This window comes from Beta vulgaris, chromosome 4 (assembly GCF_026745355.1).
Source record: "Beta vulgaris subsp. vulgaris cultivar EL10 chromosome 4, EL10.2, whole genome shotgun sequence".
Taxonomy (NCBI): Eukaryota; Viridiplantae; Streptophyta; class Magnoliopsida; order Caryophyllales; family Amaranthaceae; genus Beta; species Beta vulgaris.
This window is the reverse complement of record NC_079205.1, coordinates 11,449,579-11,462,775: the sequence shown is the minus strand read 5'-3', so window position 1 is coordinate 11,462,775 and position 13,197 is coordinate 11,449,579. Positions and strand designations below refer to the sequence as shown.

Sequence of the window (13,197 nt, the reverse complement as noted above, 5' to 3'; positions counted from 1 at the left end):
CAATGGCAGCAGTTGTTGCTGAGGTCACATGGGTAGTAAGGCTGCTTGAGGAGTTAAGAGCTTCTAATCTCAAACCTGTCACTCTTTTTTGTTATAATCAGAGTGCATTCTACATTGCCAGGAACCTAGTGTTTCATGAAAGAACAAAACATATTGACATTGACTGTCATTTTACAATGGATAAGGTGTTAGAAGGTCTTCTTCAACTGTCTTATCTTCTTACAACTTCTTAATTGGTAGATGTTTTAACCAAGACTTGTCTTCTCCTCATTTCAAATTCCTTTTGTCCAAGTTAGGATTGGTTGATCTTACTTCACACCCACCTCCCAACTTTTGTGTGTAGGGTAGGGGGGGGGGGTTATTCGAACTATGGTTCTTAGTCCTACCCGATCCTACACCCGATCTACTAATAATTAACTACTTGTTAGTTAGAAGTTTGTTACTTAAGTTTGTCAGTGAGAAGCAAGCATAGTTTGTTATTCTTACATCTCCCATCTCTGCATAAATACTAGTCCTCTCTTCAATTTTAAAATTAATTAATTCATTGTTCACAAATTATCACAACAAAAGACGCTCAATATTGCGAAATAATGTTAAAATCTCTTCTATTAGGTGTGTTTTCACAAAGTGAGAACAAAGGTTTTTGTGTTTTCACAAAGTGAGAACAAAAGTTTTTCTCTTTCATCAAATCACTATTCATGATCTAAGTTGTCTAATCAGTGGGGTTCATTCATGAGGTGTAACACCAATAGAGCAATTGCACATTGGAGTTATTTGTTTGGTAATTGAATCAGCAAAGGGAAGACACACTACAAAGATATAATATTATGTGTTTAGACTCATATTAGTTATATACATGAAATTCTGATTATGATTTTAATTTTAATCCGCTGCTTAATTATTGCTTATAAAACCTAACATAAACAAGGTTGTTTTTGTAACTTGTGCTATCAAGATTCAGATAAACTAATTGAAGGTTACTTGAAAGCCAAGAATTTAGCTTACACATGAAAACATAACCTTGAATGTCGTGAATGTGCAAATCCATTAAAATTGAAATCCAATAGTCCATATACGTAAAAAATTCATCAATAGATTCCTGCATGAGTTCCATAGTGTGTCCCTGTAACAAAGACTAATTATTTTAACTAAACTAGCTACTATACGTAACCCAGCTAGGAGAAACAGAATGAAAATTTAGCATTACATAATCTCTAATTGGAAGGCTGCTATTTGGTGATAAATGGAACTTTTGACCTATAAGAGGTTATACAAGGGCTTGATCATGCATCTTACCTTCTTTGTGCCTAAAAAATTTATTTACATCAAATAATATCTGTATCTTCACACCAATAGGATCTTCTCTGATCTAATATCAAAAATTGGTAAATGGTTAATCCCCCTTTAAAGCAATTCACCTCGAACAAACAATCGCGCCCCAAAAGAAATCTTTCAAGAGGAACTCCTTCAATTTCCCTATACACCTATCCTTGGCCACTTGTGGGCACTCCGAAAAATCAGACCATTTCCAGCAACTTGATGTCTCCTGTCGAATTTGCAGCTACCAGCATTGATGATTGCCCACGCCAACAGACAGAGGAGATGAACTGTGAACCATCATCGGTTTCATTACCCGAAAGTGGATCGACACTGTTAAACTTGAACGATAGAGCTGGCATTGGGAAAGCTTTGTGATAGATGACAACCTGTTCATTAGGCCCCAAAAACCAGCGTCAGCAGAGTACATGATTCAATAGCCCAGTCAGTACCTGAGAATTTAGCTATGGCTATATTTCGGATGAATCTGACAGATAACTATTACTCATCTATACATGATCACCAGAATCAGGCCATCAAGGAATACAAAATATAGGTGAACTTCCACCAGCAGCCTCACGTTTCTAATATTTCCAAACTCATTTTCATTTTCCAACATCTTCACTCATATAGGGCTTGATAAATAAATTTCATAATTCATTTCGGATTCCTAAAATGTTCGTCCACTACTAAAATGACGATATAAGAAAACAGGGGTAATACATCATTATTTCATTACATAATTAAGAAGCTAATAGATGTTCCGATCCGAAAGTAAATAAACAAAGAAAACAATAGATGTTTATCGAGCCATTGGAACATCCTTATAGCAATACTAGGCATCTAACTACCTAAATTTATTTAGGAGTGAAGACATGTCTATTTTGCCATATGAAAACATAGGAGAAAGAACTCTTATATTGCCAAAATATAAAAATGCGAAAACATCTATTTTTTTTTCTAAGTTCCACCATCAATAGTTTAGTCTTTTGCTTTTTTCTGAAATCAACCATTACTAAGTAAACTTTAGGAAACAATAATGTCAACTGATAAACATAACTAATGAAACTTACTATAACTTATATAAATTCCCCTCAAAAAAACTAAGTTATATAACTAGTTTTGATAGGTATACCTCAAATAAAGCCAGTCTTAGGCAAAAGAATCTACCAAATTGCCAAGAAATAAAGAATAAATTTCTATTTTTATTTTTTTAACTTCCACCACTAGTAAGTTTTAGTCTCCTACTGATGTCCAAACAATCAAATGTCGGGATTTAGCATTTTGTGGAAATACTAGCTTCCCTGAAAGCTCTGTAAAGGAGCAATTTCTATTATCCCCAAAACTGAAACAATTATCCGTAGAATCTATCCAATTAAGCTTTACCTCATTTGTTTCGGAACCAGTGGCAATGTAACCATCTGATACGGAAAGACCTACGAAGTTCTGAAAAACAAAAAAAAAAAGCATTAGCAGCAGAGAGGAAACACAAGCCATTAGCCAACAGAACAGAAGTTCCAATAACAAGCCATATGCAGATCTACATCTATGGCATTTTGTTCTTTTGTATTCATAGAGGGAGGAATTATTATTGAGGCAGGTCAGGATGTCTCCCATATTCATGTACAAAAGACATCTTTAGTTCATTATGATTTTTCTCCTGGATATCTACTTTTATGTCCGGTGAAGGGAATATCATACTTCTTATGATATAAAGATATAATATGCTAGTTTTATTTTTTCTAAAGAGAATTTAATTTGATAGATAATCATCTCCAATGTTGCCAATGAATACTTGGCACTATATTTGGGCGGAGTGGCATCCAAACAAGGCAAACATAATAGGACTCCTTTCAAGTTGCTGATTAGCACACCTTCACCATTTTGGCCATATCTCCTGATTGGCTATTTGTTTCGCTACGACACCAATTTGACGTTTTCCCAATCATTTTCCATGTCAAAAAGACAAGATTCCAAAAGAATTAACATACTTCCCCGTTTTATAATAACATACCCCCATTGGCACATTATTATAATCCCATGTAAAGAGGAGAGAAAAAAATATTAATAAAAAGTAGAACTCATGTAATAGGAAAGAGATAGAGACAAGATATTACCAAATAAGGAAATGTTGCAATTAATATGAAACTTCCAAATAAGGGAAATGTTGTTAAAAAAGAACGGAGGAAGTATAATTCAGACACATAGCATAAAGATCATTAAGAAAAAAGATATTATCAGTTCATCTCTGATTGTTCCTTATCGGAGAAGCTAAAATATTCAATATTGAACCAATTTTCAGCACGGAATGGACAAAATTGTGTCTGAGTCTCCGTTTGGTTGGATGGAAAACAATTTCAACAGAAAATGATTTTCCATAGTAAAATATTTCCCAGGGGTTTGTTTAGTTCTTTCCATGCAAAGTTAGAGAGAATAGAAGAATGAAATGGAACATGAGGACGGATGGGAGATAGGAAAGAGGACGGTAAGGAACAAGGAGAAATATGCGGCACCTCTTCGTTGAAATTATAATAGAAATGAAAAAGGGGAAAGACGAACATATTTCATTCCAAATTGTGAAGTACATTGAAAGCTTTTAAATAGGCTAACGCATCCAACAACACTAACCTAATAACAAAAAACATGACTAGATACTAGAGGACATGATCCACAACTATTCTCCATTGATAAGAAACTAATTAACACATGGTCTTTTAATCTAATTAACATATGGTCTTTTTTAATCTAAAACCACCTAGTAACTTAATGCTAGAAATTAGGAACTACTCCCTCTGTCGTCCCCGAGAAAGCTCCCCCCCGAAAGATCTGAACACTTGTTAGGACACATAATTTTAAGGTGATGAATTTGTCTTGTAAGAGACCGCCTACTTTTAAATTAATATTAGGTAACGGTAAGCCCAATATTAAAAAGAGAATTAGCCCAACAGTGACTAAGTTAATTTCTTTCGGTGACTAGTTTAACCCATTTAGTGACTAGGTCTACTTTTATATTAAAATTAGACCGTCTCTTTTAATAATTTTTATAAGGTGATAAATTGTAGTGTGGTTATCAAATGTTATATTATTTAAAAAGTAGATGTGATAGAAGTTAGAGTACTTTTTTTTTTAAGGATATAGAAAGTTGGGAAACTTTTTATTGATAAAATGTAGAGTGTGGATTAAAGGAGTGTAAAAGAAATAATATTAATAGTGAGACCATGTCAAAAATGTAGTATTCAAACTAATTTGGGACAAACATAAAAATAAAGTGTTCAAATTATTCTCGGACGAAGGGAGTAATTAACTATAATAATTTTTGAAGCATATTCCAACAGGATTGTGATGGCTCCAAGAACGGGATCAGTTAACCTCATGTTGGAAGTCCAAAGAGGGCCCAACGAGGATGTTATGACCTATCCAAATTACAAGATTAAAGGTGTCTCACATGTGAGGGGGAGTGTTAAGAGTATAACTCACATGTGAGTTAGGAAATAGTTACCCCACATTGAAGAATTAGAGAGACAATGACTAACATATAGATTGGTGGATTACTCCACCTATTAACAATTTATTTTAGGATGAAAGCCTTGCTGATACACATTATCAACAACCTTCATTCGAGCAATCACTTCTCTCCATACGCCTTTGTGAAGCACATCTCTTCACCATAATTACCTTCATGTTTATTTTACTCATAGATTGGAAGATGGCCTGCAATGGCTTACTTCCTATTCTCTCTCTTCGGTATCTAATCCGGCGCTGATACCATGTTGAAATTATGATAGAAATGAGAGAGGGAAAAGAAGAACAAATTTCATTCCAACTTGTAAAGTACATTAGAAGCCTTTAAATAGGCTAAAGCATCCAACATCACTAACCTAAGTACAAGGAACATGACTAGGTAGTGGAGGACATGACCCACTACTATTCTCCATAAAATCATAAATAACTAATTAACACTTTTTTTTAGTCTAAAACCACCTAGTAACTTAATTCTACAAATTAGGAACTAATTAACTACAATAATTTTTGAAGCATATTCCAACACTCTCCCTTCGGGGGGAAGGAAGCTGTTTCACCCTTACGAAAACTATTTTTTACCTTTTACAAATCAAACAAAGGAAAATGAAAAGAGCACTTTTTTTAGAAAATGTTTTCGAGCCAACCACTCTCTTACTCAAGTAGCATGCCATTACGTGCCTTGCCTCTAGACTTCAGAAGGCTTTTCTTCTTCCCTTTCATTCGTGTGAGTAAGACCGGGAGGGGTTGGGGGTACTCGGGAATGTATCACTTAGAATTTGCAAGGGTAAGGCTACAAACATCCAAGCCCCTTCCCTCAATGCCCTACCACAAAGAGGAATTCTATGATCCAGTATCTACAACACTGTAATTTTCTGTTTCCTCTTTTTTTTTTTTTAAGTTCAGAAGCTACATACTCCAAACAGATTATGCAATAGAAACCTAAGCAAAATAGAAGCACAAATACATAGTTTGGAAAGAAGAGCACAAATACAGTTATTGACAAGGTAAAAGCATCCAACAGTAACAACACATAGGTGCCTGTATGTCTCTGATCAGTTTGAAACTCCAGTAAGAACATAAGTGCAACTATAGCATACTCTGGAGATTATAGTTCCTCCGCTTCACAAAGAATGCAATACTTGAGTTTTGACGGTCTCCAATGCACAACTTTGACTATAAATATCTTCAATTACGTATTAAGAGAAATTATCAGAAAATTATATTTTTAAAGTACACATTAACATGAATTTAACACCACACGACAATGTTACTATTTATATAGTGGTGGGAATTCGTGGTCAAAGTCCTAAAGTTTGACTCTGAAAATGCAAGTGTTACATTCTTTTTGGAGCGGAGGAAGTATTAAGTTAATACATACCTTCATATTTGAGTGTCCAGTAAATGACTGAAGAGGGCCCTCAACAACCCGAGATGCACACGATGATAAATCCCAAAGCTTCAGTGTACTATCTGTTGATGCAGATACCAGATTGGTGGAATCCACAAACTTGATGTAGCTTACTGTCTTGTTGTGCCCAATCAACGTGCATAACGGTACTCTAGGATTCCGCAGATCATAGTAGTATATTCTATGGTCTGCGGAACCAAACGCAAGAGAACGACCAGAATCCATCGGAAACTGAACACAGCAGACATTGGCTTTTGTTTTGATGGTACCGATGCTTGCTCCCTGCAGCAACAACCCATGTGAGAGAAACACATATCACAACCCCAGAACATTAATCCGTTTAGCAACAGTAATTAGATAACAACAGTACGTTTAGTGTCAAAGCTGACATCCACCAAATGCAGAAATAGAATTGCCTGATTGATACTCCAGAGCTTAACTGAACCATCATCGCTTCCACTTGCCAATAGTGTTGGATCGGCTGACGAGAAATCAACAGACCAGACCCGCCTGTCATGTTCTTTGAGTTCCATAAACACTTGGCTTCTCGCAGCATCCCATACCTGCCAATGTAAAAAAGAAGTAAGCATTAAAGTACCAGAAATTTCACATTATGCTCACAGCATCAACGACCCACCTGCACTACGCCTTCAAAATTACTCGATGCAATCTGGCTTTTGATATAGCTATTCCAACAGATGCTGCTAAGTTTTGAACGACAAGCCATTTCAACAACCGGATAATGGATATCACGATCTCCGCTGAGGATGGCATCACACTCAAATACTTTAATCTTCTTATTAACCCCAGCTGTTGCAAAAAACTCTCCATCACGATCAAAACTGACAGAACAAACCAGGTTGGAAGAATTTAAGAGATCCCCTTGCTTCAAATCTGCTTTAACATTCATTTTAGTAAAAGACAGATACTTGCATAAACCATCAAGAAAAGGGCTAATCCATCCACTTTCCCCATTGTTGTTCCTATGCTCCTTTGATAGTGAAACACTAGAACTTTTTTCAGTTAAAACTACAGATCCTCTACTATTGCTGCTAAGCTGAGAATGGCCTCCCACTGGCTTCCCTGACAGCTTTGCTGGCCTGTGCCTTGTCAAAAGATAGGCTGACTCAAGTTTCTTAAAGTTGTTTACCAATCGTGAGTTCTTCAGAAGCAAACTTTCCTGATCATGACTTTCACTTTGTTCAAAACTATACTTCACAACATCATGTATTTGAGTTCCTTGCCTGTTATGATCTGTTGCGTTCAAATTCCTTACTGTTTCATGATCAACGGTATTTAGTGGAGGGAAATCTGTTGCTGACCGGCGAATCCGCTCCGGGCCTGAGAAAGTGCCTCCTTTCTCCTTTAAAGCTTTTTGTTTATTCAGAATTTCCTCAATATCAGAAGACAAAAAGGAAACCGTATTATGCAACTTATTAGCAGCATCCTGTTTCCCCTGTCTCATCAGTACAAGGAACTCAAGTAACAATTCTTGTTCCTCTATCTTCTCTCTGAGTTCTATTGCAGCTTCACGTTCATCAATGTCATTCCTAGGTTCATTAAGGAAATCACTTTGCAGCAGCTCACTGATATTGGCATAAAGGGAGAGATTGATCATTAAAATGTCACAAGGAGAAACTATTATTACACTTCTACAAAGGATTTCTCTCTACTCTCGGCCATTCTTCCAAAGCTTGTATGCAATGAACTGCCATTGATTTCTTGATTATTGTTCAAATCATTGCATAGACTCGTTCCACAAACATAAAGCAATTAGGTAATCATATAAAGCAACATCTTGTTTAACAAGCCCTATTATGTTCAAGCAGTAAAGGTAGAGAAGTAGAAGGTAATCAAAATGAAAGCATAAAATTTGAATTTGACAAATTTATCACCAAACATAGATTGAAAACTTTTAACATTACTAGGCACTTTTATGTGACACACCTTCATGTTTAGCATAATTGCATGATGACAACCTAAACTTTCTAATATGAGGAATCAGGGGTTAGGCACAGGTTCATCAATCAGAATATACAAAAACAGCAAAATGATGCTGGGCAGTGAGCATCCATTTTGCAAATAACCACTTTATTACAACAAAAACATTGTGGCAATGATACTTTTAGAAATTGAAATAATATTAAAATTGCCGTGTTAGTTGGCTAAAGAATTTACTGTCTTATAACCACGAAGGTGATAATGTATTTAAGATATCCATGTCTATTCTTGCCAGAATCTTGAAAAACCTTCTAAAAAACGACAACCACATAAGAAAATAATGGAAAAAAGCAAGGCTCCTCGATGAAATTTTCCCCTGGGTTAATGTTAATCCATTCTAAGATGCAGTCTTATCTTCCTTCAGATTGCAGGTTTGCTAACAGAATACAGATTTAGTCTGTTCAAGTTGCCAACTAAGACAAAGCACAATAAGTTTGAAATATAATATTTGAGCAGTAGCACTTACCTTGTTTTTGGCCGACTACAAGGGTCTGGATGCAACAACCATAAACAAAATGAAGCTTCTTTAGGCCATTTCAGCAAAAGTTGTGGAGGAAGAACTCGATGTCGTAAACTAGACATAGTTCCACTTTTTTCTTCAATGGAGCTAAAGGTGCAAAATAACTGTTTCACCAAATATTTTCAACATTAGATTTACTTCCTGCTTGGTCTTGTAATATACTCCATTTAGAAATACTAGTCGCATTCCCTAATATAAGATGTCCCGTAATTGTTGTCACCTTTCCTATAAAGTAATCATTTATGATTGGGCTTCCCACTATCATTAAAAAGAGTGTCGTGGAGAGCATGGAAGCAATCAACTATTATAATGGGTCTTTAGGAAAATCATGCATCTCTTTATTATGAGGGCTTAAAACAATGTGACAACTATATCTGGATGGTATTATCTACAATTTTTATAAGCTAAGAGGTAAAGCAAGGAGAACTAGACAAATTGAAAACCTTCCCCAGTGAACATAATATAGCAGCAAAAACTTAAGGCAACGAAGATTCTTATGAATGCAATGACTATATCAAGTTTACGGACCTCAAATAGAAGAACACCTAAATGATAAACATCTGAAGCACAGGAACATGGGGAACCTGCAATCTCCTCTGGACTAGTATACCAACTTGTCTCCATTACCAAAAGTTCTTTCATTGGGAAAGACTGCTTTTCTCCAGCCTTCCTGCAGCTTCGATTTTCCTTAGTTTCACACCAAGCTCTCTCCTCTGCGGAAGCTAAATTCATTGCCTGGATCACATGAGACTTTGAGCCACTGCTTTCTGGTATCCGTTGGGTTTCTTTATGGCCCGGTTTGCTTCTCTGCTCAAGTAGATCATGTGGTAAGGAAGAACATGGCTGTTTAGTCTCCATATTCTGACCATCAAATCCATCCTCCAAAGAATCTGATCCAGAATCTGAGCAAGACGCGGACTCAATGAAGGATACATGGTTGAAGGAAGACATTATGAAGCAGGAAGGCCGTATATTATTTAGAACAATTCCCTGAGAATGTGCGCTGCTAACAATTTCAACAATCTGTCTAAATATATGCAACGACTCAATCACATCAACACTGCGTTCTGGATTGTCCAGCCACTGTCTCAAGCTGACATCTTCCCATTCTATACTACGAAGTACAGGATCCATCGCTACCTCATCCTCTGAAACACCAGAAGCACCAAGCTGTTTCCTGAGATGGTCACTTGGAGCTTGCCCAAGAGCATCTCTTACCTTCCGGCCACTCCCAAAAGCTGAATTGCGCGATGCATCTGTTGATAAGCTACGTCTACTCACATGGAGCAGCCTCAGATTCCTTTCTGAAGATGCAGAAGTATTTAATCCTCTCGAACCAGATGACTTCCGCCAACCAGTATCAGATGAACCTTCCATTATCACCGAGCAATCATCACACCAAGCGCAGCACATAAACTTTCAGTAATAAACACATTTGCCTGAGGTCTACTGCACATCAGGTTTATCTGGAATACAACAGCACAAATAAAAATTGCTCCAGCTTTTGTCACCGTCTACCTATCAACAGTCGTCCTCTAAACCTCCAGCATCTTCTAATTTGAGCATCACGAAAATTTATAGCTTCAACTAACTTTGAGATTGTGTATGCCAGCTCAAGCATGTCAGTCTCTCAGCAAGTGGTTTGAGATTCAAAGCAATATATCTAAACCACAAGTATCTAATCTTATCAAACAGTATCTCCTTCCGTCCATCGACAGATTATAACAGATTCACAACAACAATGTTTACTTAAGGACAATGTTATATAAACCTGTTCTTCACAATTTCCTTGACAAATAAAAAAAAAACAAATATGAGAAAATCAAATATTAGCAAAGTAGAAAAACTAAAAACCAAACTACTTCCACAAGATAATGGACTACTTTGTGACAAAAAATCATATGAATTTGTAGAAAAATAAAACTAAAATGACATAAGTGGTCGCTTATGAACTATATATAAAGGTTCATGATGAAAAAAGGCATGCCAATTGAGGAACAAGTATCAAATGAAGCAAAACTCAAGACTAGCTGTGTTAGCTGCATCTGTTGGATTCTTTGACAATTCACATATGAGCAGAGTATTAAACAATTTATTTCTTCCCCTTCTACCATGAACATAAACTATAGCCAGTATGAAATAAGATAAGCTAAATCATTACAAAATTGACATTCCATTGAGACCCTTTCAAAAGAGTAACTTGCAAGTTGCAACCACAAGTTTTAGTACAACAACAACAGAATTTAACAATCTACAACTTCTACCAAGAAAACAACTTTGACCAACAAAACCTCTGATCTTTCACAGAATACCCATTTAAAGTATAAATTATAAACATGCAAATATCAAACCATAACAAAAAGATAATAACAACCCAGAAAAACCCATCATCATTCATACACATGGTAACTTACAAGTAGCACTCATATCATACTGCCACTTCACAGAGAGAAAGAAAGAGGAAGAGTGTGTGTGTTACCAGCAAGAAGAGAGGGGCATTAAGCTTAAGCTTAAGCTGAAGGTGAGAAGTTTGGGAAGCTAGAATGAGCGATCAAGCTGAAGAAGAAACTCCATACACAAATAAAAATAAAAACACCAACTTTTAGTGAAGCTGAGCTTCAGAAACAGCAAAGCACCACAACCTCATAAATTCCTTCTTCAGGGCCAACCCTTTTCCTCAGAAAAAGGTACCCAACCAAAATCTCTCCACATAAAACGTGGACCATATATTTTCCACACCACATAAACACATATAGGGAGTATTTTTTTTTATTCATATAAAAGTTCTACTCTATATTCAATTTTAGACTTGGCAAAATAAACCGACCTGATTGATCCAACCTAATGAGCCTTACAGATCCAGTGGACGGGGTGGGGCCTGTAACTCAAAGGAGTAGACTACGTGGCTACGAACCACAGTATTGTTGAGGGTTCGAATCCCTCTTCGCCCACAACCGACCCTTAAGGAAAGACCTTTACCATTTAGATCGTGCACGGATGTGGATCAAAATGGAAGAAGTCGAAATTAACCCAAAATTTGATATCACACGAACCGTTCTAAATCAAACTGAATTAGCTAGACTCGAAATTGAAACGGTTTGAAATGTTTTGATTTGAAAGTTAACTCAACATTATTGACTTTCACTTAGAAAGTGATAATGAAGTATAACTATAATATGTTTTTATTTTATTTTTTATTTAACATACTTTTAGTTTCATCTTTAATTGGTAATATAGGTATCATCAAAACTCAATCATTAAATGATCATTAATTTATTCATCATTTGTAGGCTACCATTTTTCGTAGGAGCTTTTGAATTTAGCAACTTTGACTTAACACGATATTCGGCCTGACCCGTTTCACCTTAAAACCCGACCCAGACCAAATTGATAAAAAAAACAAGACAAATTCTATATGACTTCAGATGAACATAATCCAGACAACATGATCGCCACCTCTAGAACTACAATCATAAACTAAGTCCTCCTAAGAGCTATCGGTCTCCAGTCCTAGTTTTCCTAAATTTTTCATGATTACCTCCTTTTATCTATTGAGCTTCTATGTCACACATATCTCTTATACTTCATATTAATAATACTCAATTTAATAAATATATAGAAAATTCTATTTATTATTTATAGAATCAACAACTCTTTTGTAAATATAATTTTGGAATTATGTTTATTAGAAAAAAATTTGAAAATTTGAAAACATGTTGTTCATAATCTAACGAAAAATAAATAATCATGATTTAATTAATAGTAAAATTTATGTATTGACAAAAATAAAAAAATGAAAAAAAAAAACAACTAAAAGACTTGGAGGTACGAGACAGAAAAGGAAGGAGAGATATACTAGGTGGTTATTTGGTATACATGAGAATTTAATTTCTATTGGAAGTTCTATTTTAAAGGAAGTGATTTTCCTTTTGTTAATCCTAGAAAATTGACTAATGTGTTTAGTTGACATCAAAGGAATTTGTAATTCCCATGAATTGTTGTGGGAATTTTGAATGACCAAAAGAGGCTAGATGAATAAATTCCCATGTTTTATGGGAATTTCAATTTCCTATATTTGTAAAAATTTCAATTTTTTAAGAATATTCATTGCCTCCATTTTTCTCATTTTTAGTGAACCAAACAATTATTTAATTTTAAAAAGTAGTTATGTATAACAAACAACCACTAAGAGTTAGGACTTGTGATATTAGAATTAAACCAAACAACCTCACCCTTACTAAGAGAGGCGGTGCTGGCGGCCTGTTTAGCGAGGCCGGATTCCTCCAATGTGAGCATCGAACGAGCCTGATAAAAGGGAGGAAGAGGGCTCGTCTGCCGAATGAAAGTGCCGACGGTATTATATGCCGGAGTCAATCCCGAAACCAACTGAAGAACGAGTCTGTCATTAGAAACGGTGGTGCCGACTTGT

General features: G+C 35.8%; 1 protein-coding gene across 2 annotated transcripts; it reads right to left on the bottom strand.

Moving 5' to 3' along the window:
• Nucleotides 1-1,047: 1,047 nt before the first annotated feature.
• LOC104907705 (protein SPA1-RELATED 4) lies at nucleotides 1,048-11,508 on the bottom strand. 2 transcript variants are annotated; one of them, XM_010696675.4, is made up of 8 exons: nucleotides 11,248-11,505; nucleotides 9,297-10,556; nucleotides 8,715-8,872; nucleotides 6,885-7,833; nucleotides 6,664-6,810; nucleotides 6,218-6,529; nucleotides 2,704-2,763; nucleotides 1,048-1,706 (listed from the first exon to the last, which is right to left on the bottom strand). In XM_010696675.4, the coding sequence occupies exons 2-8, from the start codon at nucleotides 10,179-10,181 to the stop codon at nucleotides 1,518-1,520; spliced, it is 2,700 nt and encodes an 899-aa protein (XP_010694977.2). In that variant the 5' UTR covers nucleotides 10,182-10,556; nucleotides 11,248-11,505; the 3' UTR covers nucleotides 1,048-1,517. The 2 variants fall into 2 exon arrangements, with proteins under 2 accessions (XP_010694977.2, XP_048498745.1); XM_048642788.2 differs by lacking the exons at nucleotides 1,048-1,706; nucleotides 2,704-2,763 and having other exon boundaries at nucleotides 6,285-6,529; nucleotides 6,618-6,810; nucleotides 11,248-11,508.
• Between the last annotated feature and the right edge of the window lie 1,689 nt (nucleotides 11,509-13,197).

Coding starts and splice junctions, on each gene's coding strand:
- LOC104907705 (XM_010696675.4), bottom strand. CDS start 10,181: ATGTGCTGCGCTTGGTGTGATGATTGCTCGGTGATAATGGAAGGTTCA. Junction 2,764..6,217: donor CTGGACACTCAAATATGAAG/GTATGTATTAAC, acceptor TTTGTTTTTCAG/AACTTCGTAGGTCTTTCCGT. Junction 1,707..2,703: donor CTGGTTCCGAAACAAATGAG/GTAAAGCTTAAT, acceptor CCTAATGAACAG/GTTGTCATCTATCACAAAGC.